Source organism: Clupea harengus, unplaced genomic scaffold, assembly GCF_900700415.2.
Source record: "Clupea harengus unplaced genomic scaffold, Ch_v2.0.2, whole genome shotgun sequence".
NCBI classification, from domain to species: domain Eukaryota; kingdom Metazoa; phylum Chordata; class Actinopteri; order Clupeiformes; family Clupeidae; genus Clupea; species Clupea harengus.
In genome coordinates, this window is record NW_024879700.1 from 63,647 (window position 1) to 91,309 (window position 27,663).

A 27,663-nucleotide genomic window follows, 5' to 3' on the forward strand; every position below is an offset into this window, starting at 1 on the left:
TTTGTAGGGCATGTTTTTGAAACATATTCTGTATTTTAAATATCTCTCCTGTTTTCAGAGTCTGCTTTTAGATGTCTCTCTTCTTACAACCTTACTGTTCTGGGCATCTAATTCAAGTAATCAGAGTCACATAAAACAAAACAAAACAAAAAATCATTGGCTTTCTTGCCACCATTAACGTAAGCTTTGCTCTGTTTGGTGCAACCAATAATGTAAAAACATTTTCATATCAGTGTTACAATTTTCTTCTTCTTGACATTTTAAATCACCTCTTATTGCCATTATCATGTACGTCTTCTGATTTTGACGCACTTTTTTCCATTTTTTAAGTTATTTTATGTATTTCTCTTAATACCTCTAACTGATCTTGAAACCTTTTAAATTACCTTTATCTTATTCTTCACACTAGGGTTAGTTATGTTTCTATTTTCAGACTCATAGTTTGTTTTTGAGATCGCAATGCTGAGTCAACCCGAGCCCGACCAGAGGGCCCCCGTCTCACTCGTTTGGTGAGGAGGTTGAGGCCAGGGAATTTCCCTGGGGTGATCAGTCCCCTACTGGTTCCGGGTCAAGGCATCTCAGTAATGCGAAATCTTTAATTACATAAATTATGACTACATTATCTGTGTTTTACTCATTGTAAAAAGTTCGTCTCAACCCCACAGAAAAATAACACAGGAGTATCTCTGACTCTTTTTTTCTTTGTGTGTCTCCTTCGTGTTACACTATGCCATATTTGGGCCTCCCTTAACCCCAGTTTTTCTTGCATGTCTCTATCACCACAGGCTTTCTCTCTCTCAAGGCACTAGTTTTACACACAATTTTAGATTCCTTGTTTCCCATTTTTTATTATTATTTTCACTCAGGATTATACCCCTTTCGTATAGCCTTTTTGCTAAAGCACCCAGAGGCTTATCAGGGGATCCCACAGGAAAACAGAAATTGAGAAGTTTGTTCCCTTCAAACAAGGCGAACAGGAAAATATACAGAAATATCCGGAGAAAATAGGCCTAGAGAGTTTTCAACTTCAGATGACACCTTCCTTTTAAGGTGAACAGCGCTCTCGCGTATAACCTTTAGCGTTCCCTAAACGAACGGTACCCTTCCGTCTCTACCTTACCAGGGGACAGGAAGGTGAACAGTGCTTATACTTTTAGCGCGCGCTAGCCCTTCTTTTGGCAACAGGCTTTCTTTGCTTATAACCTTTAGCGTTCCAAAAACGAACGGTACCCTTCCGTCTCTACCTTTCCAGGGGACAGGAAGGTGAACAGGAATAGGAACAGGAACAGGAACATGAACATTTAGCCTTGAGCGCTCCAAGAACATGAAAACTACAGACAGGAGTCTCTCTAACTCGTTCAACACACGAGGCAACCAGGAAAAAGTTCTCCCTTGAACCGTTGTTCCCCTTTACACCCCGCAGCAAACATGCAAAAATGAGTCTCAACCCCACTTGAAGACAAGTGTATACAAAACCGAAACAAACAATAACCATATACTACCGTGCACTTACAACAAACAAACAATATACTCACAAACAGCTCAGAGTCCACCCCCCATAGTTCAATTCAATTCCTTCACTCTCGGCTCCCCTCGCTGGCTGGTTCTGGCCTCCTTCCAATTCAAGTTGGAGGTCTTTAGAAAAGGAGATGTTGTCTCCCCCGTGCACGGTTTCAGAACCTGATAATTAGCCCAGCGTGGAGAGTCGAAGAGATTGTTGGAATCCCGGTCACGAGCCCCCAAATATGATAGGTGAAAATTCACCCTAGTTACCTCAGGACTCCGGAGCTGCATGTAAGTATATTTATTAGACAAACAACAATTGCAATCGGGCTCACTCCCAGCACAAGGCTGAAAGTGAAGCAATGATAAACACATTGCACAGAGTTTATATACTTAGATTTATCTAATGTTGACGCCATATGTGCTTAACAATCATATTCAAAACAAGGTTCTCGTCCGAGCTTCTAGTGTTTTCTCAGGGTCGAGAAAACAATCAGTGGCGCCAGTTAATCAAAGTTACACATACACACAGAAACACAGAAAAGCCATGTCACTGTTAAGAGAAAAACATATGAGAGACTTATTAAAACAAGGCCCTTGATTATTATATTAAGTCATTAACAGTGTTTGGAAATTATCTCCATCATTCACTTTCCCTGCTTTCCTCACAGACTCACGGCCACGCCCCTTTCCCAGCCTGTTCATTTCCTCATTCTGTTTCACTCAGCTCCAATTAGCTCTGATCACCTGCCACCCTGCCACCAACCTTACAAGCCACACCTGTGCCCACAGCCCCTTCCTTTCACTCAGAGACACAGAGAACCTGAATGCTGTTGCATGTGCTCATCCTGTGTGCGTTATCTGAACAATGTAAGTGTATTGGTGATTACTTCAATGGACTGAGCTTGATTTAGTTAGACGGAAGATGTGCCTATAGAATTGTTTGCTACCTTAATTTGTTGCCTTAATGGAAATGCTCCTAAGTCTGTTTGCTTATGTATTGCCTGTGCAGGCTGAGACTGCTGTACAGTTATTATTATGTGGCACATTGTATGATTTATCTTGTATTGTATGACTTGAGCGCACTTTGTATGCTGTGGAATCCTTTGTACAATGTAATATTTTGTAGCTGATTTGTATATCATTTCTCATTCCCTCCTAGAAACCACACACACACACCCAAGCCTTCCTCACACACACGCCTTCCTTACACACAAACCTTCCTATTACACACACATGCTTGTACACACACATCCATACAGTCCTACTCATATCCTCAACAGAAACTGGACAAGTGTGTTCTCACCGACACCCCCATTGGTCTCAAGCCAGCCACCCTGAACTCCTCAAACTCCTTTTCAGTTACTATTTCAAAGCCTACATGTCAGGAGAGTCTTCTGGTCATCATGAACGCAGTGGTGGTGGGCTACATCTCTACCTCCCTCCATCTCTCTTTCTCTCCCTCCACCTCTTTCTCTCCCTCCATCTCTCTTTCTCTCCCTCCGTCTCTCTCTCTCTCTTTCTACCTCCATCTCTCTCTCTCAAACTCTTTCTGCTAATCTTCCGTACCCCTAAAGGTAAATGTTTTAGAGCCTAGAAACCTTCATAGTGCATATATAAACATGCGTATTCCTGTCATTTTGGGACCAAATTCAAGTGTCTACGGCCTTCAGAAGCTGAGATACAGATGGGCTGGACGCGCGCTAAAAGGGCGTGGCAAAATCTCGATGTTCGCTCGGGTTACAGTAAATGACAGCAGTTTTTTTCCTCATGGTCAAATTAGCCAGAAACCGTTGAGAAAAGTCTTGCTGCTCATACACAACCTATGGCCTGCTACTGGAGTACACTGTTTTCTTTGTTTGTGTAAAACTTTATTTGTAAATGTACCCAAACACAGTCATACTGCTGGATAGTCTGTCACCTGCAGCATCTCTATGATCATCATGTTTTTCTTTTTCTCTATTTGAAAATTAATGTAGTTATTAAGACCCTCATGTAGTTTGTGTCTGAAGATATTTGTGTAGTTTATTTATATTTCTGTGTAATTCATTAACATTGTTCCTCACTTTATCTAATAGAGAGAGAGTAGAGAGAATGTTGATTTTGCAAAGAGCTTATCAAAATGACTGCCAACATATCCTTTGCTGCATACGACAAAAAAACATACAATCAGTCTTTCATAATAAAACGGAAATGATGACAGCTTGTATGAGATGTATTTTCTCCAAGGTCATGTCTGAAGAGAAAACATGTCTGACATCACTCTGAACAGATGAAGATGATCTGTGAGAAGCCACAGAGCACAGGAGCAGCTTTCCATCTTAACGTGAAATAAACACATTTCATTCCAACACCTGCCTGAAGAGTCACTCTGGAGACAAACTCACATCTGCCCTCACTCATCTACCTGCATGCTACAGTGATTCATTGTGTGGAAATGTAACCTTACTTATTATACTACTGCAATGCATGTGATGGCCAAGTCAGTTATGCATTAGACACATTGAAAAATAACATTGAAATGTATAACCTTATTTACTATTTTTGCCAATTAATTTATGCATTTGAATTTGACACATGGAAAAAGAACAAATTAATACTCTGTTTTGGCTTTAGAGAAAAACAAAACATTAATCAACTCAAATAATGAAGACACATCCATCACCAAAAAGCCACTCCCGTGTTATATTCTCTAAAAATATTTATTTTGACATTTTATTTCAGGATTTTATTTAGACATTTTATTTCTCTGCATGTGCAGAACAACAGATACAGAGGACAGGAACCACACACACATTACACAATAACTATGCCTAACAAACACACACACACACACTCGACACAATAACTCTCTCTCTCACAGACACACACACACACATAACACAATAACTACGCCCCTTTCTCTCACACACACACAGACACATTACAAAAGAACTATGCTTAACACACACAGAGACATTACACAACAACTATGCCTAACAAACACACACACACACACTGTCAAAGGGTTAAGTGTTGAGGGTCTTTAGGCACAAAAAGGCAGCATGGAGACAAAAATTCAGTGGCTTGCAATTTATTCCCCCACCACCAGGGGGTTAAGAGTATCCATGTGCAAAAACAAAGAGAAAGAAAGGAAACAAACAGACTGATAATATAACTTGAAAAAGAAGATGTTTACAAAACAGCTGAATATGCACAGCCACTACCTCACACAGGCCTCACACATCTGAGGATGCTGATGACAAAGCTTCCTTCTCACCATCTCAGCACAATATGTGTGCACCCATCTGCTTCTACACACGCCAGCCAAGTTAAACCAGTTCAGAATGTTATGTGTGATGTACAATAATACACAATAACTATACACATTATACACAATAACTATACACATTATACACAATAACTATGCCCAACACACACATACACACATTACACAATAACTATGCCTAACACACACACACACACACACACACACACACACATTACGTAATAACTATGTCAAAAACACACACACACACACACACACATTCATACACAGACCCCAGACCAGTGCATCATTTTCAGACAAATGCAGCAAATTACTAAACCTTAAGGAGAGCAGAATACATCATATTGTTGCTGAAAAATTCTTATAACCCACATATTCAATTCAGTAAATGCACAAAATATACAAAAATGTAATATCATCATTTGCATAGTATCATCAAAGTAGTTGTGTATAAACAGAATACACACATCACTATTTCCATAACATCACAGCATCACACATGTGTATGAATAGGAGTGGGTGACTCCTGTGTTCCTGCTGCATGGGGAGGTCATGTGATCTGGCACAGGGACACTGAGGTGTTATAATAAACCCTACACCCAGGATAGAGGGGCTCAGTGAATGTGGAGTGGAACGTGTGCAGGTGTGTGAGTGTGTCAGAGGAGACGCTGTAGAAGGACAGAGTGCCGGCTGGCCAGTCCAGGTACACTCCTACTCTTCTGGAGCGGGGGGAGGGGTCAGGTATGGTAGTGTGTTTATTATTGTGTCTGGCAGAGTAACTGTTACCAGAGCAGAACAGACTCCAGGACTTGTCATTATATCCCAGTGTGCTCTCATTACTCCTCTCTTCCCTCTGGATGCTCTTATACGCCACTGCTATATCAGCCCAATCCCCACTCCACTCAGCCTCCCAGTAGCAGCGCCCAGACAGACCCTCTCTACACAACACCTGATTACAGTCAAATCTCTCTGGGTGGTCAGGATATGGCTGCTCCTCACTCACACGTGTCACCTTTCTGTTCCCCTCAGAGAGAGAGAGATGTCTGTCTGCTGTGTTTGGGTCCAGTGTGAGCTCACAGGCATCTGCAGACAAGAGGAGAGAACATCCTCATCAGAATAAGGGGGAGGGAAAGGGACTATTCACTGTAACCACCCCCACCCCCCATCCCACCACACCCGACCCCACACACACACACAGATGTTCAGATATACACCTCTCCCTGCTTACACACAACCAAACGCATGCTCAAACAAACATACACACATCATCACACACAGATCCAACAGACGTGTGTGTGTGTGTGTGTGTGTGTGTGTGTGTGTGTGTGTGTGTGTGTGTGTGTGTGTGTGTGTGTGTGTGTGTGTGTGTGTGTGTGTGTGTGCGTGTTTGTGTGTGTGTGTGTGTGTGTGTGTGTGTGTGTGTCTGTTCAAAATTCTGGGAGGTGAATGAGAAGTGTGTATATTTGTGTGTGTGTGAGTGCATGATTCAATGTACCTGTGTGTGTGAGAGTCAAGAAGGCAAGAGGGAGTATACAGTCGTATGAAAAAGTTTAGGCCCCCCTCTGAGGCTGCATGATAATTTACTCTGTCCGGACCCTGGTCCGAATGAACATTTGGCAAGTGGATCTTTTGGGTTTCTAATTGAGTACCCCTGATCTAGTGTGTGTGTGTGTGTGTGTATGCGATCGAGTATGTCTATGTAAGATAATGTATATATATGATATTGTGTGTGTGTGTGTGTTAGTTTATATTTGTGTAAGATATGTATATATATGTATGTGAGTGAGTGTGTGTGTGTGTGTGTGTGTGTGTGTGTGTATGTATGCATGTATGTGAGTGAGTGAGTGAGTGTGCATCCTTCTGTGTGTGTGATTGAGTGAGTGCATGTATGAGTCTCTTCCTGTGTGTGTCAGGAAGGAGTATATGTGGAATCCTGTGTGTGTGAGTGTATGTGAACCTCTGTATGTGTGTGTGTGTGTGCATCCTTGTGTATTTGTGATATTTCTGTGTGTTTGTCAGGAAGGAGCATATGTGTAATCTCTTGTGTGTGACTGTAAATGACTGTATGTGTGTGTGTCACTTTCTCTCTCTCTATCTCTGCGTGTGTGTGTTAGTTTATATCTGTGTAAGAGAATGTATATGTGTGTCAGAAAGTATATGTATGATATCTTTGTGTGTGTGTGTGTGTGTGTGTGTGTTGAAAGAGTATATATGTAATATCTTGTATGCGTTTCTTTCTTTCTTTCTTTTCTCTCTTTCTGTCTGTGTGTGTGTGTGTCTGTGTGTGTTTGGTTGTGTGTGTGTGTGTGTGTGTGTGTGTGTGTGTGTGTGTGTGTGTGAGTTTGCGCGCATTTGTTAGTGTGTGTTTATTCAGGGGTTTGAGTGTTCTGGAGTCATTTATGGAAAGTGTGTGCGTGTATGTGTTTGTGTGGCAGAAAGGAGTATATGTGTAATCTCTGTGTGTTTCTGTCACTTTCTCTCTCTCTCTTTCCACCTATATGTGTGTGTGTTTGTGTGTGTATGTATGTTTATATCAGTGTAAGAGAGTGTGTGTGTGTGTGTGTGTGTGTGTGAGAGAGTGTGTGTGTGTGTGCGTGTGTGTGTCAGGAAAGCACGAAAGAGTATATATGTAATCTCTTGTGTGTGTTTCTCTCTCTCTCTCTCTCTCTCTCTGTCTGTGTTTGTAGTATATGTGAGTGAATCAGTGGGTGTGTGTGTGAGAATTTGCGCACATTTCTTAGCGTGTGTTTATTCAAGGGAGTCGAGAGTTTTGGAGTAATTTATGGAATGTTTGTGAGTGAGTTTCGGTGTAGAAAAATCATGAGATGTGTGTATGACTGCATGATTAATGCACTTGTGTGTGTATCTTTGTGTCCTTGTTTATGTGTGAAATAGTTTGTGTTCTTCATCCTGGACAAATTTGTGATTCAGTGAGTGTGTGAGTGCATAGGTGTGTGTTTCCTTGTGTATGTGCGATATTGTTTGTGTTCAATGTGTGTGTGTGTGTATGTATGTGAGTGAGTGGGTGCATGTGTGTGTTTATGTATGCGAGTGAGTGAGTGAGTGAATGGGTGCATGTGCGTGTGTGTGTGTCCGCATATGTTAGAGTGTGTGTATTGAGGAAGTGTGAAGAGAGATTTTTGGAATGTGTGTATATGTAAAGTGTGATGTACGTGTGGGTGTAGAAAAAATTATTAGTGTATATCTTTGTGTGTGTGTGTGTGTGTGATTAAAGGATTAAATGTACTTGTGTGTGTAACTTTGTCTGTGTGTGTCCTTGTTTATGTGTGATACTGTTTGTGTTGGTTATCCTGGACTCATTCATGATTGTGTGTTAGAGTGAGTGTGTGTGTGTGTGTGTGTGAGTGTCAGGAAGTAGTATAGGTGTGTAAATGAAGTGGAGTGTGTGTAAATAAGTGTGTTTCTCTCTGTCTATCTCTGTCTGTGTTTGTGTGTGTGTGTGTGTGAGTTTCTCTCCCTCTCTCTCTCTCTGTATGGTTGTGAGTGTATATGTGACCTTGTTTATGTGATACAGTTTGTATTAATCATGATCCTGTGTGCGTTAGATGTGTATATCTTTGTGTGTGTGATTGCATGACTAAATATACGTGTGTGTCTATCTTTATGTGTGTGTGTCCTTGTTTAGTGTGTGATAATGTTTGTGTTGGTCATCCTGGACTCATTCCTGATTGTGTGTGTGTGTGTGTTTTTGAGTGCGTTTCCTGGTATCAGGCCATGGAGTGAAGTTGAGTTGGTGAGTGTGTGTGTGTGTGTGTGTGTGTGTGTAGGTCTGTCAGGTCCAGAGATCAATTCTGTTCAGCTTTCATTGTCCTGATGACACATGCCATGATAATCTTATGGCAGTAAGCTGGCAGCTGTTTTCAGGGCCAGACACTGCAGTTGCTCAGCAGCAGCTGTATGAGCTGGGAGTCGACTTGATCACATTCATGTTCATGTTTTAGAATTATCACAAGTCAAATGGAATCAAAGAATGACCAAGTGAAAACAAAGAAACATCAGCCTCCAGTACTGAAGAGACACTGATGGCACACGCATGATCACAGGCACTGCTAAACCTATAAACATACAAAACCTCCTTCTCTTTTTCATTCACACACACACCTCAATGTTTCTATGTTAATACACAAACATGTATGTATTTTTTCAGGGAAGAATGAATAAAATCACTCACATTTTTTCAGTCCTGGTTTAATCATGAACTCTCCTCCATGGTCATACCTCAAAAAAGAAAGGAGAGAAGAAAATACAGTTGAGGCACAAAACTGAGTTTAGCATGTGAACTGATTTGATATCAGTGTATCATTTTAATCAATCAAAACTATATACGTTTTCTGGATCAACCGGTAAAAACTAAGCATGAAATACAAAAATAGTAATATATTTCATATATTCATGGGATATTTTTTCAGGACAGCTGTCATATATCCCCTCCCTCTGCAGCTAGATCATGGCCTTCCACACTAGCAGAGCACAATCTGTCAGCATTGGGCCTCTCTCCTCAAAGACACTAATCATGAACACTGCAGCCCTCAAGGTTGTGTGCTGAGCCACCTGCTCAACACACTCTTCACATATGACTGCACTGCCTCCTATGTGAGCAACTCCATCATCAGGTTTGCTGATGACACCACTGTCATAGGCTTGATCACTGGTGGTGATGAGACAGCGTACAGGAGTGAGGTGTCAAGCTGAGTGACATGGTGCCATAAGAACAACCTTTCCCTCAATGTCAGCAAACCTGAAGAGATGATTGTGGATGTAAGGAGAAGGAACAGAGGATATCAGCACCAACATCATCAGTTACTTCACATAGACGGGTCTGCACTGGTGAGGGTGGGCACCATTACATTCCTATGAGTTCACATCAGTGAGGACCTCACATGGTCATAAAGTACAGACCAGCTGATCAAGAAAGACCAGGAGCAGCTGTACTTCCTCAGGAAATTCAGTATACCACCCAGTATCCTTACAAACTTCTACAGGTGCACTATTGAGAGTATGCTAACAAACAGGCTGACAGTGTGGTATGACAACAGCACTGCTCAGGACCACCAGAGAGTCATCAAGACAGCAGAGAAGGAGCTCCACTCCCAACCCTGGAGCTCATTTACTACCAGAGAGTCTGTAGGCAGGCCCGAGGCATAGTAAAGGACCCCACCGATCCCATGCTGTTATGTCCCTGTGTGTGTTTCTGCTTGCTTTGTGCTTGATTGCTCTTGTGTTTGCAGTTCCTTGTTTGTGTGTGTGTGAGTGTGTCCGTGTACAGACTGATGGGTGGCCACCTGGAGTCAGGAGTTTAACGCTAAAGAGATTCTACCGCTCAGTGTGTGTGTGTGTGTGTGTGTGTGTGTGTGTGTGTGTGTGTGTGTGTGTGTGTGTAATGTGTAATACAATCTTTACATGTTCACAGGCTCTGTGTCAACATATGTTCTGCCCACAGTGCAGTCTCTTCTCTTTTCTGACTGGTGATACTAGCAGGACATGTGCACCATGACATCTTGGAGTTTAGGAGGAGGAGCAACATGCACATCCATGTAGGAATAGAAAGAAGATGCACCTCCAGCAGTCCAGACTTGGTGCTCTTAGTGAAAAGAGTTTGTCCATCCACTCCATTCAAATCTCCCTCCACACCCCTTTAGCCTGGGTGTCCTCGGCAACTGTTTAAAATTGTATGTACACTCAGATAAAGACCCAGCACTTACCTGAAATTCTCTAGTTTACAGTTGGGATCATTCAGTCTGTCTGTGAGCTCTCTGACACCTGAGTCTCCTGGGTGATTGTAGCTCAGATCCAGCTGTTTCAGGTAGAAGGGGTTTGATTTGAGGGCAGAGGCCAAGAAAGAACAGCCCTGGTGTGTGATGAGACAACCAGACAGTCTGAAACAAGAGATCATTTCCCCTCATTATTAGAGAAGGGAACGCATTACGCAAGACATTTGCAAATTCAGCCATTTTGTCAAAATCCCACAAATTTATTTTTGAAAAACAATTTACTTTGAGAGCAGATAAATCACTAAGAACATCCATAAACTGACACAGTCTGCTTTAAACCCTAGCTGAGGATTAATTCCAAGAGGTTGAAGAACAAAAAGTTTACAGAGATTCCATTCAGAACTAAAGTCTTATTAATGTCTTATTATTCTACTCAGATGCCTATATGTTTCTTAGAATTAGAAGTAAGGTAAGCATATATCTGTGTATTCCTGAATGTGCCATTTATATCTGTGTGCCCAGTGGCGTTTCTACATTAGGGGCAGGTGGGGCACTGCCCCACCAGATCCAGATGATGCTGTTGTGCAGAAAGCTCAATACATTCGTACTTCGCAGAAAAAAAAAAGAAATGCAAAGTAGCGTGAATATGCGTGTGAATAAACTTGACTCACAAGCATTATAGTCTTGTTTTGGAGTCATTTGATTTGTGTGTTTTTCTGTCTGTGTGCTTGCTCTGTTAAATGCTGCTCTCCGCTGTCCCTCCCTTTCCGGTGGGGCAACGGCCCACGCTGCCCCACCGTTACCATGGAAACACCAATGAGCGTGAACCACACAGGCCAAAGTTAACATTGAGCGGTGGGGCACTTTCAGATGTGCCCCACAAAATCTGCCTAGCAACTAGACTGGAATAATGCGAAAACCGCGAGACCTGTACCCCGTGATTTAGAAAAAAAAGATAAAAAATCAGACAGATCAATGCCAGTAACGTTACTGCTAGTTAGCTATCGCTAGTTTTCGAGTATTTTGGAAGTGTTTTAATTCATCCTACAATGAATAATGTAGACTAGTTGTTGAGGGTGCAATTTAGTACATTGTCGTTGGAAGATAAATAAAAAATAAATGTTTGGGGCCACACAAAAGGATTAAGACATTCACAAGAAACACAATGCGACAGCAGAGACTGAACGCCCTCTCCATGCTTACCATTGAAAACCCGTTTGTTCATGGACTGGTGGATTTTAACAGCAAAGTCATCGAGAGGTTTGCTCAAGCAAAGAACCACCGCGCAAACTTCCTATTTAGGTGATCTGCATTGGTGAGTCAAACCTTTTTTTTTTTGGAGCTGATGGATGTATCAATGCAATCTGCAAGGACATCGTCTTTTTACAAAGTTTTGTTCATTTAGCAGCATGTTTTGTTGCTGTTATTTGTTTTAAGTTGTGCCTTTCGCTTCATATTGTGTGCCACAAGCTTAATAAATTAGTCAAGTTATTTGAGCTATGTGTCTGTCTAATCTTTTTACTTTGTTGCAATCATTTTACTTTAATGCTGTATTATAGGCAACATCTTTGTGTTGCGCTGAGCGCTGAAGCATGTGAAATGTATTTGAAATAGGATTTCTGCTCCCTGCTGGCACTCAAAATGCAGCCCATAACATATCTTACTGGTCTACCGCTTATAATAATCAGCTACCTCTAGTTTTTTGACGGTGACATGACGGTGACAAGTCATACAAAATTGGCCCACCAGAAATTTCAGGCTAAAATCGCCACTGTGTGTGCCTATGTTTCTCAGTGATAAGGACTGGGGTGTAACTCCTGAGTCTGGACCCGGGGTGGCCCATGTGATCTGAGCTCTGTGATGAACACTCCTCTCCTTTCAACTGATAAAATACTTCAAGTCGTGTTCCCTGTCTAGTTAGAGAAGCTAGTGAATCATTATGTGAATTCATGCTCTCTCTCCCTTGATGCGCCTCATTGTTCCTGATTTTATTTACAATTGCCTGACTGAGGTCTCCGTTCCTGTGGGATAAAATTACTAATATAACATAACTTGCCGTCCTTGGGGAACCTCTGTCTGAGAAATTTCCATTACGAATTAACAGACTTTTACTACAAACAATAAAAATGGGACACTTTGTATTAGTTATATTTAAACACTACACATGTTCTTACAGTAATGGATGAAAACACATCATGAAAACTGATTACATGTTTTCTGGCTGACTCTTGATAGGCAGCAATTATACAAGTGCAAAAGTGTGGTACACAAGTCCACAACAATTCTGACCTACACTGATTGACTGGTCAATCTACACCATGGGTCAAGATAATTATAATTATCCCCTGAAGAAATATAGCTTTGAGAACACACTCTGAATCCATTTACTGACCATCTACACCCAAGCATTTGAGAATATGTGTTTAACACTCATTACACCATTACAACTACTTAGTGTACCAGGAAACATTGATAGGTGGCAGGAGTGTCCTGTCACTTTTTGCAAAATGCAGATGGTTTTGTATAGACAGAATTGTGAACAGTTCATGGACAGCAAACTAATCTAGCACATGCATCAAAAGCTACAATCAGGAGTGATACTTGATCATAACATGAAAGTCAAACACCAACCTTAATGTCTGTAGTTTGCAGTGAGGGCTACTTAGTCCTGCAGAGAGAAGCTTAAATCCAGAATCCTTCAGGTCATTGTTTGTGAGGTCCAGTTCGGTCAGGGAGACCGATGACTGCAGAGCAGAGGCTACAGCCTTACAGGATTCCTCTGTTAGCTTACAGTTAGCAAGACTGCGTTGAGGGAGAGGTAAAGAGACAGAGAGTAGAAAATGGCATGGTAGTATGGATAAAAACAATACTGTTCAAAAGTTTAGAATGACACAGAAATTGACACTTCATCCACCAAAAAAGGAGCAAAATGAACAGGAATATATTTCAGACAGTGAAGGTCAGTGAAGAAAATGCAGTTGAGGCACAAAACTGTGAGTTTAGCATGTGAACTGATTTGATATCAGTGTATCATTTTAATCAAGCAAAACTATATACGTTTTCTAGATCAACAGGGAAAAAACTAAGCATAAAATACAAAAATAGTAATATATTTCATAGCCTGGTTATTTTTTCCAGGAAACATTGATAGGTGGCAGGAGTGTCCTGTCACTTTCTGCAAAATGCAGATGGTTTTGTATAGACAGAATTGTGAACAGTTCATGACCATCAAAACTAATCTAGCACATGTATCAAAATCTCCGATCGGGAGTGATACTAGATACTAAAATGAAAGTCAAACACCAACCTTAATGTCTGTAGTTTACAGTGAGGGCTACTTAGTCCTGAAGAGAGAAGCTGAATTCCAGAATCCTTCAGGTCATTGTTTGTCAGGTCCAGCTGTAGCAGGCAGTTTGGTGACTGCAGAGCACAGGCCACAATCTCACAGGATTTATCACTGAGTCCATGACTAGCTAGTCTGAAAGACAATCATGGACAGAACAGTATAGATCACTTTAATTTTACACAGCAAATAAATAACAAAAGTGTAGTTATTCCTAGGTCCCCTCCCTGCATATTTATTTTTCTGTGCAGTCATATACAAAATTGTAGTAGTATGATTTTGTGTGGGGCACATAGGAGCTAGCCTCATGGATATCATTGCATCGTCTATCACCTCTTGTGTGAATGCCTCTTCAAAGACATTTTCTCCTGTACTTTCAGGAAATCTAATTCATCACATCTTCAGCCTGCAAAATCTATCTTCAATTAGTCATTTTAAAGTGAAGAAAACTTTAGAGAACATACCGAAGTTCCTCCATTTTTAAGTGAGGATCCTTCAGTGTAGCAAATAACAGGTTCTTTGCTGATTCTGCAGGATTATTGTTGCTCACATCCAGTTCTTTCACACATGAGGGGTTTGCCATCAGAGTGAGAGCCAGACAAACATAACCGTCTTCTGAAATATGACAATCAGACAGCCTGAAAGAGACACACACAATTTCATACAAATACAGAGAGGGAGAGAGAAAGAGTTGTGATGAAACATAGCCATCTTGGATATCAAGCCCAGTAAACCCCCAGGATACAGTCTGGATCATTTTACATTAGCTTCTGATTCATGATAGCACTGGCAATGATTGAGTTTATCAATAATCCAATCTCTTCTCTCTTACTACTGGAAAATAGTGTAGATTTGGGCCTATCAATGCTGAGGTTAAGACAAGACTTTTGCAGTCAGATCAAATGTAAATTTAACAAGCACAAGTCATGATAATATTGCTGGTGTGTACTGTAGCAAATAAAGAAAGCAGAACAGCCAGGCTTGTTGGCATGGCAGTCAGAGCACATACTCAGTGTAGTATTGGAGCTCCATTTTATGAAATATGAACAAGAAAAACATCAACATCACTGGCCAACAGTCCCAGTAATTACACCTTAGGAAGTCAGCAAGTCAACCCCTACACTCTCAACATTCCAGAGCCACAGTGAAAGGCTTATTTAAGAGCAAACTCTCATACATGTTCACACAAGTACTTCCACACTAGACTTTCAGCATGTCAATGACATCACAGGCTTCTAATATTAGTGCCTGAAGTGAGAGTCTTCTAACCGTAGATCCCTGATGTTCTGGTATTGGAAAATGCTAACTGTCAAGAAGCATCCAGACTCCTACAGATGACCATCAAGCTGACAATCCAGCACAGCAAAACAGTAGCCTACATTATGCTGTTTAATGTTTGCAGTAAAACTGGGAAAAGTACAAAACTAAATGTAGTAAATTAATTGTGTAAGCAATTCAAATGAAAACATTTTTAAGAACAGAACACTTCCATTATCCTGCCATTCTCGTACTTATCCTGAAACCACACTATACACTCAATACAACCTCACTGTTTATTCCATTTGAATGCTTAAGTGGTGATGTGTGATACAGAACTATGCTGATATTGTTCATGTTATCAGGAATCATGATATTGTAAGACCAACCTTAATGTCTGCAGTTTACAGTGAGGACTAGACAGTCCCTTAGAAAGAAGCTGAACTCCAGAATCTCTCAGGACATTTTTGCTCATGTCCAGCACTAGCAGGGGGTTTGCTGACTGCAGAAATGAGGCCACAACCTTACAGGACTCATGTGTGAGTTTACAGCCCTTAAGTCTAAAAGACAGCATGAAAAAAAATGTTTCAAATATGTACGTGTGCGTGTGTGTGTACACTCGGAAATATAGATAAGACACTCTTAAATAAAACTCACATGATAAAAAAAATAGAGATAATGACAGTGAGAGTCTGCTAATTAAATACTTAGCACTGGATGAAATAAATGGAAAATTGTGTTTTGAGTCCAACACACCTTAATACAAGGAAAGTTTACACTTTGTAGGTACACCTGGAATGTGTCCATTGTGTTTGATAAGTAAAATATATCTGAAACCTAAAGACTTGAGAGAAATACTAAATAAAACTAATGTGACGGCAAAGGTACAACTTAGCTGGGGTTTTTTTCTGGTTAAATACGGAATGTAAGACTCACACAGTAATGAAACTCAATGAGGTTTCTCTAAAAACAGAAATATTACTTGCCTCAGTATTTTCAGTCGACAGTTTGGGTTTCCAAGACTAGACAACAGCTTCTCTACTGATGTTTGCAGATCACAGCCACTCATGTCCAAGTCACTCAGTTGAGAAACACAAAACTGCAAGACTGACGCCACGACCGCACAGGAGCTGTGCTTGAGTCTACAGCAGATGAGTCTACAGGGGGGAAGAAGTGGCTGTAAGAAACATGTCCTCTACTGGTATCTCTTATTTGGAAATTGACGAGGAGTAAAGAAGGATATGCGTGAAGACATGGGTTCTCTGTCCAACAGCATTTCTCTAAATATTCAGACCTGACTTTACAGTCTTGATTCAGTGGTTTATGGAGCAGTTCTCCTCCACTGTCTTGAAGCTCACTGTCACTGATGTCCAGCTCTCTCAGGTGGGGGTTTGCCCCCTGAAGAGTCAAGGCCAAACATCTTCCAGTCAATTTACAGCCAGCAAGTCTGCAAAAACAAAATTGTATAACAGACTATCACAAATTGTTAAATCTTCGAGCAAAATCTAAAGTAAATGATGGAGATCATTTTCAAGCACTGTTAATGACTTAAGAATATATGAATCAAGTGCCTTGTATTAATAATTACTTTGTATGAATCATGTGCTTATGTAAGCAGGAACATGGCTTTTCTGTGTTTCTGTGTGCGTGTGTAACTTAGATTATTAGGTGCGACTTAGTCTGCATATGTGCAAGAGCATGTTTGGACTAGAGGTGATAAGAAGGGTCGAACTGTGCTTTTTCCGGCCTTGTGCAAAACTACCATCCTTGCAAGACAGGGAGCCTCTGACGTCAGAGACCCACCACGTGGTTATCCCTGCTGTCAAATAGTTTTGGCGCCAGAGAACACTATCTATATAAACCTTGTGCGATGTGTTTAATATGGCTTTTCTCTCGTCTGCTGCAGTGTGGACCTGAACACGAGTTCCCTCTCTCTCTGAGAGAGGGCCCGTGTCTCTCTCTGGCCTGCTGGACGTGGGTGAGCCCGATTGCAATTGTTATTGAATAAATATACTGATCTACAACTCCGGAGTCTTGAGATAACTTGAGAGTGAATTTTCACCTAACAGTAAAACATTGATGTTGCTATTGTCTGGTTAACATATTGTCTGGTTAACACAATCTTAACCGTATATGTCTGTTAACACAGTCTACAATATTACTGACCTCAGGGCCTCATTTACTAACAGGATTGCGCCTGTTTCAGGCGTAAAATAGCGGGTAAAAACATAAAACCGTATTTACAAAGGTGGCGCACTTTAGATTACCGCTGCTGGGAGGGTATAAGGGAAAGTGGGTGTTGGTCGCAAAGAGATGGGAGGAGATGCGTAAAGTGCGCCTAATTATGTATTACTAATGAAACAAGAGGTGTTTCAGCATGACAAATCAGCTGCTAAATGAAAACTATGTGCCTGCGAGAAATTTGAAAAACACGAACATCAGAAATGTTTTTTTTTTTTTTATGTTTATATTTGATATATCATTTAATATAGGCATACACAATTGTCCCACCAGCTAGCTGTTCGGCCACGCTTTACCCAGAATCGCCGCTCATTGTATGGTTTACTTTAAACCGTATTTTCACCCATAGTTCAAGCACACCGAGTACAGTGCTCACCTTCTGTGATGTATCTGCCTAGGGCAGCGTTTTTGAAAAGCATGGTTTTCAGTGTTCAGGAATATGCTGTTTTAAAGTAAGGAGTGTCATGTATTCCTACCAGACTATTTAACGGGATGATATGGAGCAGTTAACCTGGCTATTAACTATCCTAGCTATCTCTAGCTTAGGGAACCATCTTAACAGTTTGCAGTTGCCTGTGTGTGATTAACTCATGTTAATATGTGTGAATATGAACTTGTGAACATAAACTCGTTAATATGAAGCTGCCCAGGCACCCTGAGGGGTAACCATAGCAACCCAGAAACTCAATGTTTGCTGAAAAGTTTAATTTCCCAAAATCAGATCACCAATAAAGGACAGTCTTGAATTCAAAGTGATCACAACTTTTAATGTGGACGGAAGGGCTAAACGGAGAAATATTTATGAGTTTCTATATTTACCGGGGCTAGTTTGCTGTAATCTCGTGAACCAAAAGCTCGAATTCTAATTTTAGCTCATCATCCATGGTGGAACACGCAGGCTCTTTCTTCCATATTTTAGCGGAGCGCTAAATAACACTAATGGGCAGTGTTAGGCGCAGATGACACGACGAGGGTTCTTGTTTGATAAATAGGATGCAAAATACCGTGCGCTATATGCGGTTTGGCAAAGACGCTGATTGCGCTGCGGTCACAATGTTAGTAAATGTTTGCAGTTTGGACTCTGTAGAGTAGAAAGCAGCATTTATCCTGACTGCTGCAGGTCACATTCTAGTCCCCAGTCACTCAGCATGTTTCTTTTCTGTTTTATCTATCTATTTATCTATCTATTAAACAAAATATATCTGAAACCTAAACACTTGAGAGAAACACTAAATAAAACTAATGTGACAGCAAAGGTACAACTCAGCTGTTGTTTTTTCTGGTTACATACCAGATGTAAGACTCTTGGTCACACAGTAATAAAACTCAATGAGGTTTCTCTAAAAACAGCAATATTACTTGCCTCAGTGTTTTCAGTCGGCAGTTTGGGTTTCCAAGACTAGAGGGCAGCTTCTCTTCTGATGTTTGCAGATCACAGCCACTCATGTCCAAGACACTCAGTTGAGAAACACAAAACTGCAAGACTGACGCCACGACCGCACAGGAGCTGTGCTTGAGTCTATAGCAGATGAGTCAACAGAGGGGGAGGAAGCGGCTGTAAGAACCATGTCCTCTACACCTCTTCACTTTCAAAATGAGAAATACTAGTAAAGAAGAAAATGTGTGTAGGAAGGGGTTATCTGTCCAACAGCTCTTCTCTTAATATACAGACCTGACTTTACAGTCTTCATTCAGTGGTTTATGGAGCAGTTCTCCTCCACAGTCCTGAAGCTCGCCGTCACTGATGTCCAGTTCTCTCAGGTGGGGGTTTGCCCCCTGAAGAGTCAAGGCCAAAAACCTTCCAGTCAGTTTACAGCCAGCAAGTCTGCAAAAACAAAATTGTGTAACAGACTATCACAAACTGTGAAATCAGAGAGCAAATTCAGCCTAGAGTAAAACATTGATGTTGCTATTGTCTGGTTAACACAATCTCAACAGTATGTGTCTGTTAACACGATCTACAATATTACTGACCTCAGTGTCTCCAGTTTGCAGTTTGGACTCTGTAGAGCAGAGCCCAGCATTTCTCCTGACTGTTGCAGGTCACTGTGACTCAGATCCAGCTCTCTTAAGGGGGAGTTTGCAGACTGCAGAGCTGAGGCCACAATCTCAAATGACCTCTCTGATAGTTTACAGTCAGCAAGTCTGTCAGAGAGACAAGAGAAGAAACAAATATAAAACTGAGTGCCTCCTTCCTAGAGATGGGTATTGTTTGGGTTTTTTCCGATACCAGTGCTCAAACGATACTTTTAAAATGATACCGGTGCCTAAACGGTGCCTGAACCGATCATTTTTTATTTTTTTTAAAGCACAAAACGACGATTGACAACATTAAAGAAAGGCTTTTTTTATTAATAAATAAATACAAAACACTTGGCTTCACACTACAGCTTCAAACTTTTTAACTTCAAACTATATTAACTGTTAACAACAGTTTACAGTATACTTAAATAAATATAAATAAAATAAATACAAAACACACACACACTCTGTACACACACTACAGCTTCAAACTTCAGCAATTCTTTTGCAGAAATATGAGCATATTTGCCTTCGGAGTCAAAGATGTATTATTTTGTTTGCATTTATTTCATGAAATTTCACAATTTTCTGATTTGTTTATACCTATCTTTTCTATCTTGTTTATACTTAATCTTGTTATCTGAACACATGTGTACGTGAACTTGTACTGCCCCTTTAAGAGACTAGGTTTAGTTTGGCTGGCATCTCCATTTAGTCTTCAGTCTGCGGTTGCTGATCTGCCTTTGACTCTTGCCTTCTCTCCCCCCTTTACACGCAATTGTTTTGTTGCATTTGCTGCACGTCGCGTTGTTTGAATCTTTTTGTGCGAAATACAGCTACACTTTTAACCGTTTACCTTTCGGCATTTTCTCTGTTAAATTGATGGCTAGCACTGTTTGTGCTTTCTCTGTGAAATGCTGCCTGCTCTTCGCTGTCATAAGACTGTTGCTATGGAAACAACAATGAGCGTGAACGACACAGGCCAAAGTTTACATTGGGAGATGGGGCAGTTTTAAATGTGCCCCACGAAATCTGCCTAGCAACCCGTTACCATATTGGCACCAGTTTACGGTACCCAACCCTACTCCTTCCCCATCCATGCCATAGAGGAGCAGAACTGCAGAATGGTCACTTATTTCTCAGGTTGGATGTAAATATTGTAGCGAACAATGTGAAAAAGACGTGAGAAACATTTCATCAGGTAGGGGGTTTTACTGCTCTCAAAGACACTCATGTAAACAAAGTTTAGTTTCTTTAAGCAAAATAACACAGTGGACCTTTAAACCTATAGTACAATGCTACCTATAGTAACACCTCCTAACATAAGCATTTCGATGACAACAAGTCTGAATTCAGTGTCAAGGTTATTGCCGAACTTAACTCACAGAGCTTTTCTGCAGCATCTCACAGCTGGAACCAGTCTCCTGCGACCTTCTGGAGAGGATTTGTATTTCTTCAGGTCAAACTCATCCAGCACCTCCCCAGACATCAAAAGCACATGAGCCAAGGCTGAGCAGTGAGCCAGGGAGAGCTGTTTCACTGAACCCTTCTCTGCCTGCAGGAAAGCCTTGATTTCATCATGAACAGAAGAGTCGTGCATTTCGACCAGGCAGTGGAACAGATTGATGCACCTCTCAGGGGAGATATTTGGCCTTTGCATCACCTTCAGGTTTCGGATAGTCTTCTTCTCACTTTCTGGACTGCTGTGTGTGTGTGTCAGGAGACCAACCAAAAGTCTCTGATTTGACTCCAGAGAAATGCCATGAAGGAAGCGAACAAACAAATCAAGGTGTCCATTCTTGCTCTCCAAAGCTTTGTTCACAGCATTCTTCAGCAGCTCATGTAGAGGCACATCTGGCAAAGACCTGGACTTCCCTTTGAGGAATGGTGTCAGGGCCTCCATGTTTTTACTCAAGTAGGAGGCAAACACATGAAGTGCAGCAAGAAACTCCTGGATACTCAAATGCACAAAGCAGTAGACCTTCTTGTGGTGAAACACACATTCCTCCCTGAAGATCTCTGTGCACATGCCAGAGTACACTGAGGCTTCACTCACGTCAATGCCACACTCTTTCAGGTCTTCCTCATAGAACATGAGATTGCCATTCTCCAGATGCTTGAAGGCCAGCTCTGCCAGTTTCAGTATGACATCCTTATGTGATTCCAGGAGCCTCTGTCTATCTGTATCATTTTCCTCTTGATACTTCTGTTTTTTCCTGGTGGTCTGGATGAGCAGGAAGTGTATGAACATCTCAGTCAGAGTTTTGGGGGGTTCCTTCCCATCATCCTCTTCCAGTATCTGCTGAAGGACAGTGGCTGAGATCCAACAGAAGACTGGCATGTGGCACATGATGTGGAGGCTCCTGGATGCTTTAATGTGCGAGATGATTCTGTTGGCTTGATTCTGGTCACTAATCCTCTTCCAGAAGTACTCTTCCTTCTGTGGATCACTGAACCCTCGTACTTCTGTCACCTGATTGATGCACTGAGAAGGGATCTGACAGGCTGCTGCTGGTCGGGAGGTTATCCAGATGTGAGCTGAGGGAAGCAGAGATCCCTGAATGAGGCTCGTCATCAACACATCCACTGATGATGTTTGTGTCACATCAGACAACTGCTGGTTCTCTTGGAAATTCAGCGGAAGTCGACTCTCGTCCAGACCATCAAAGATGAACACAGTATGGCGGTCTTTGTATTCACCATACTGTAGCTCCCTAAGCTCAGGGTGGAAGTCCAGCAGGAGCTTGTGAAGACTGTACTGATCATGTTTGACCAAATTCAGCTCACGGAACGGAAGTACAAACATGAAATCTACATCCTGGTTAGCTTTCTCCTCTGCCCAGTCAAGGATGAACTTCTGTACTGAGACGGTTTTTCCAATGCCAGCAATGCCCTTGGTCATGGCAGTTCTGATGGGTCTCTGCTGTCCAGGTAAGGGCTTGAAGATGTCATTGCAGTGGATTGCTGTGTCTTCTGTAGTTTGTGATCTGGATGCTGACTCTACCTGCCAAACTTCATGTTCATTATTCACCCCTTCACTCTCTCCCTCTGTGATGTATAGCTCTGTGTAGATCTTGTTCAGGAGTGTTTGAGTCTCTAATCTTATGACACCTTCAGATATGCTCTCAAACCTCTTCTTCATACTGGCTTTATGAGTCAGCTGTGCTCTGTTCAGGACATCATCTGTTTGGCATTAAACAAACAAACATAACAGATCAGCATCATACTAATTTATAATCGTCTTTCTAATCCATATTTCAAGAAGAGTAACACTGAACAATGAACTTCAAAATGTCACCATAATTTTGTTTCTTAACTAAATAGTGTTTCTATTCATGCAGGAACCCAACTCCTGGAAGCAGTTCTGAAAGAAATACTTCAAGACTCATGATGGAGATAATTTCCAAACACTGTCAATGACTTAAGAATATAATAATCAAGTGCCTTGTATTATTAATTACCTTATATGAATCATGTACTTATGTAAGCAGGAACATGGCTTTTCTGTGTGCGTGTGTAACTTAGAATATTAGGTGCCACTTAGACTGCATATTAACTTCTGTCTATATAAACCTTGTGCGATGTGTTTATCACGGCTTCACTTTCAGCCTTGTGCTGGGAGTGAGCCCGATTGCAATTGTTGTTTGTCTAATAAATATACTTATATGCTGTTCCGGAGTCCTGAGGTAACTAGGGTGAATTTTCACCTATCAACTCACCTCTTAGTTTGGCCCTTTTGACAGGAGCATGCTCAGTTTGGAGATGTTTGCTTCCTTCCAGGACTATGTGCTCATCCAAAGGAGGTTGTGGAGAAATCTGTGCCTTGTGGAAGTGTGGGTATAGAGGGTCCTGCCCCGAGTCTGAGTGTGGATATGGAGGAACTTGTGCCATGGTTGTAGATGGCTTTAGATAAATCTGTGCCATTTCTCTGTGTTGGTAGAGAGAAGATTGTGCCATGGCTGTAGGGGGATATACAGGAAGTTGTGTCGTGGTTGTATGTGGGTATAACAGAGGTTGTGTCATGGTTGTATGTGCGTATAACAGAGGTTGTGCCATGGTTATGTCAGGGTTTAGAAAGGGTTGTGCTCTGGATCTCTTTCTGCACTGGGGACAGCTGTAGTCTCCTGATGGACCAGACTGACTCCAGTAGCTGCTGATGCAGTGCCTGCAGAAACTGTGTCCACAGGTGGTGATGACTGGGTCCCTCAGTAGCTGCTCACACACTCCACACCTGGACTGATCCTGGGTCAGAACATTCCTCCTGACACTGCAGTGACAGATAAATCACACAAATAATCACCTTACACCACAGAACACCTTACACCAGGATCTGCAAAAACACACACTTGCTCTCTCTCTCACTCTCTTCAACACACACACAAACACACACTCACACGCACAACACTTACATATACACACACACAAACATGCACAAACAAAAAAAACACACAAACTCACTCACAAACAAACAAAAACACACTCACTCACTCACAAGCACTAGCACTAGCACACAAACACACACACACACGCAAGTAATTCTCCACTTTTGTACATATCTGTATGAGTTAAATGTAAACATGTCAAATATAATAGCTAACAACTCACTTTGGATCAGACTAATAATTAGTAAGGTTAGCCAATCTGCATACTCTCTCGTTCACTCTCTCTCTTTAAAACACAGAAACAAACAAACACACACAAACAAACCCACATAAATACTCAATCACAAACACACACGCAAGTAACTCTCCATTTTTGTACATATCTGTATGTGTAACATGCAAACATGTCAAATATAATAGCTGACAACTGACTTTGGATCAGATTGTGGTGGTCCACTGCTGAAATCTGGAGGGCGTCCCATGGACCGGTCACTCTTCATAGACACACAGCTGGGCACTGGAGACACTGGTCTGTGTGTCTGTGGCCTGGTTACATAAGGAGACAAAATAATAGATTTAGCCAACACTTCTTCCTAATAGTTAGTAATGTTAGCATGTCTGCATACTCTCTCGTTCACTCTCTCTCTTTAACACACACACACACACACACACACACACACACAGAAACAAACAAAACAAACAAACACACACACACACAGAAACAAACAAAACAAACACACAATATCACAAACACACACGCAAGTAACTCTCCATTTTTGTACATATCTGTATGTGTAACATGCAAACATGTCAAATATAATAGCTGACAACTCACTTTGGATCAGACTGTGGTGGTCCACTGCTGAAATTGGGAGGGCGTCCCATGGACTGGTCACTCTTCATAGACACACAGCTGGGCACTGGAGACACTGGTCTGTGTGTCTGTGACCTGGTTACATAAGGAGACAAAATAATAGACTTAGCCAACACTTCTTCCTAATAGTTAGTAATGTTAGCATGTCTGCATACTCTCTCGTTCACTCTCTCTCTGTCTCTCTCTTTAACTCACTCACTCACTCACTCACTCACTCACTCACACATCCTGGGTCAAATAATGGATTCAGCATTTGCCAACACTTTTTTCTACAGGGTATATACAGCAATCCTTAAGTTAAATGTAATACCTTTTTAATACCTTTTTTACTACCTTCTGAATTTTTTTTAAAACCATCACGACACTGAGTTGCAAGTGTTAATCGGCGACCTTTCTAACGTTTACAGAGATTTTGACATGTATAACACTATACACAACATAATAGATTTAGAGACTCACTGATGTTGACCACATATTGCACACATTTATTTCATTTTGTGAATAAAAATAAAACAAACTACATTAAATGTGCAATGGAGAGATAGTTCCAGCACACTGGCTGGCATTCACTACATGAACTGTTGATGCATTATAAACCGGCATCTGCTATATGAATTGTTGCTAATATCCATCCACAAACTGGCATCCACTACGTGAACTGGTGTGCTATAGGCCTAATATGAATTCATGAGCAAACATCAACACGAATGGCCCAGCCTTGTTGATGCCATCAACAAGCTGTTTTTTGAAGAACGATGCTAATCCAAATCTGATGATGTAGCCGGTTTTGTCTTTACCACACGTGAATGACTTTGCGATGTCAGAGTCGGGAAATATTTCTTTAAACAGCTCCGAAATTCCTTCGTTGGAGTTCAATGAGTGGTGTTTAACTGCAGTGTTTAAACACCACAGAGCCTCCGCACGCAGTGTTGGTGTGGCGCCCATAGTCACCCGGAGGTCAGACGTAGTTGCTGGAGCCGTAGCGTTGGCTTGTACCGTGGCACTAGCTTTCGGTGGTGGTGGTGCAGCAGCACAGACAGTTGGCAGAGTGGTAGAATGAACTGCTCTCGCCGACCGCGCATTCCATTTTTATGTTTAATGGTTTGCATATGCGACCGAAGTGCATTAGCTCCCATCCAGTTGACATTGATGTTTTTTTTACAAACCAAACAATAAGCCTGCCGGTTATTCCCTACTAAACCCAGCTGTCAGAAAACTTGCATTTGCCCATGACGACAACGATGGTTGTCTGGACGTTGAAGATATGCCTAAGCAAGTCAAAAACGTAAGCCAGCCAGTTGGTTACCCAGTTGAAGCGCGCAGTGTTTGAGATGTCGAACGATCACTGAATATGACGTCAGCATCAAACATACAAAGTTGAGACTTCAGGATTGATACGGAAGATCTTTGATTGTGCCCAGCTTTGCCAAAGCCCGCATTTAAACGAACTAACGCGAACTTTAGAAGATAGAATATCAATCAGAATAGGACACTTGAAAAAATAATACCTATTTAAAAAAAAAAAATATACCTCTAAAACTACATTTAACACTTTTAATGGCCTTAAATTTGGCAATTTTGATTTATCACCTTTTAATACTGTTTAATACCCCGCGGACACCCTGTCCTAATAGTTAGTGAAGTTAGCATGTCTGCATACTCTCTCGTTCACTTTCTCTCTTTAACACACACACACACACAAAAACAAACAAAATAAACCAACACACACACACAAAAACAAACAAAACAAACAAACACACACAGAAACAAACAAAACAAACACACACACACACACACAAAACAAACAAAACAAACAAACACACACAGAAACAAACAAAACAAACACACACACCAGTAACTCTCCACTCTTGTACATATCTGTATGTGTAACATGCAAACATGTCAAATATAATAGCTGACAACTGACTTTGGATCAGACTGTGGTGGTCCACTGCTGAAATTGGGAGGGCGTCCCATGGACTGGTCACTCTTCATAGACACACAGCTGGGCACTGGAGACACTGGTCTGTGTGTCTGTGGCCTGGTTACATAAGGAGACAAAATAATAGATTTAGCCAACACTTCTTCCTAATAGTTAGTAATGTTAGCATGTCTGCATACTCTCTCGTTCACTCTCTCTCTTTAACACACACACACACACAAAAACAAACAAAATAAACCAACACACACACACAAAAACAAACAAACAAAACAAACACACACACACACACACACACAAAAACAAACAAAACAAACACACACACACACACACACACAAAAACAAACAAAACAAACAAACACACACAGAAACAAACAAAACAAACACACACACCAGTAACTCTCCACTCTTGTACATATCTGTATGTGTAACATGCAAACATGTCAAATATAATAGCTGACAACTGACTTTGGATCAGACTGTGGTGGTCCATTGCTGAAATTGGGAGGGCGTCCCATGGACTGGTCACTCTTCATAGACACACAGCTGGGCACTGGAGACACTGGTCTGTGTGTCTGTGGCCTGGTTACATAAGGAGACAAAATAATAGATTTAGCCAACACTTCTTCCTAATAGTTAGTAAGGTTAGCATGTCTGCATACTCACTCGTTCACTCTCTCTCTTTAACACACACACACACACACACACACACACACACAAACAAACAAAACAAACAAACACACACACACACAGAAACAAACAAAACAAACACACAATATCACAAACACACACGCAAGTAACTCTCCACTTTTGTACATATCTGTATGTGTAACATGCAAACATGTCAAATATAATAGCTGACAACTGACTTTGGATCAGACTGTGGTGGTCCACTGCTGAAATTGGGAGGGCGTCCCATGGACCGGTCACTCTTCATAGACACACAGCTGGGCACTGGAGACACTGGTCTGTGTGTCTGTGGCCTGGTTACATAAGGAGACAAAATAATAGACTTAGCCAACACTAGTTAGTAAGGTTAGCATGTCTGCATACTCTCACCTTCACTCTCTCTCTTTAACACACACACACACACACACACACA

General features: G+C 41.4%; 1 protein-coding gene across 3 annotated transcripts; it reads right to left on the bottom strand.

Annotated features, from left to right (window-relative positions):
- Window positions 1–5,306: 5,306 nt before the first annotated feature.
- LOC122129916 (NACHT, LRR and PYD domains-containing protein 3-like) lies at window positions 5,307–27,663 on the bottom strand. 3 transcript variants are annotated; one of them, XM_042704641.1, is made up of 15 exons: window positions 27,431–27,663; window positions 27,030–27,143; window positions 23,086–23,627; window positions 20,752–22,549; window positions 19,319–19,489; window positions 19,017–19,169; window positions 18,708–18,863; window positions 16,398–16,550; window positions 16,090–16,260; window positions 15,493–15,663; window positions 14,311–14,484; window positions 13,811–13,981; window positions 10,495–10,668; window positions 8,964–9,010; window positions 5,307–5,854 (listed from the first exon to the last, which is right to left on the bottom strand). In XM_042704641.1, the coding sequence occupies exons 1-15, from the start codon at window positions 27,496–27,498 to the stop codon at window positions 5,322–5,324; spliced, it is 4,596 nt and encodes a 1,531-aa protein (XP_042560575.1). In that variant the 5' UTR covers window positions 27,499–27,663; the 3' UTR covers window positions 5,307–5,321. The 3 variants fall into 3 exon arrangements, with proteins under 3 accessions (XP_042560575.1, XP_042560576.1, XP_042560577.1); XM_042704642.1 differs by lacking the exon at window positions 8,964–9,010 and having other exon boundaries at window positions 5,828–5,854; XM_042704643.1 differs by lacking the exons at window positions 5,307–5,854; window positions 8,964–9,010; window positions 10,495–10,668; ... (6 more) ...; window positions 19,017–19,169; window positions 19,319–19,489 and having other exon boundaries at window positions 20,748–22,549.

Bases quoted from the DNA above. Each gene is read 5' to 3' on its own strand.
- LOC122129916 (XM_042704641.1), bottom strand. From the start codon at position 27,498: ATGAAGAGTGACCGGTCCATGGGACGCCCTCCCAATTTCAGCAGTGGA. The intron at 27,144-27,430 runs GTCAGTTGTCAG...TTATGTAACCAG, and splicing joins CCACCACAGTCTGATCCAAA to GCCACAGACACACAGACCAG. The intron at 18,864-19,016 runs GTCTGTATATTA...CATCTGCTATAG, and splicing joins AATGAAGACTGTAAAGTCAG to ACTCAAGCACAGCTCCTGTG.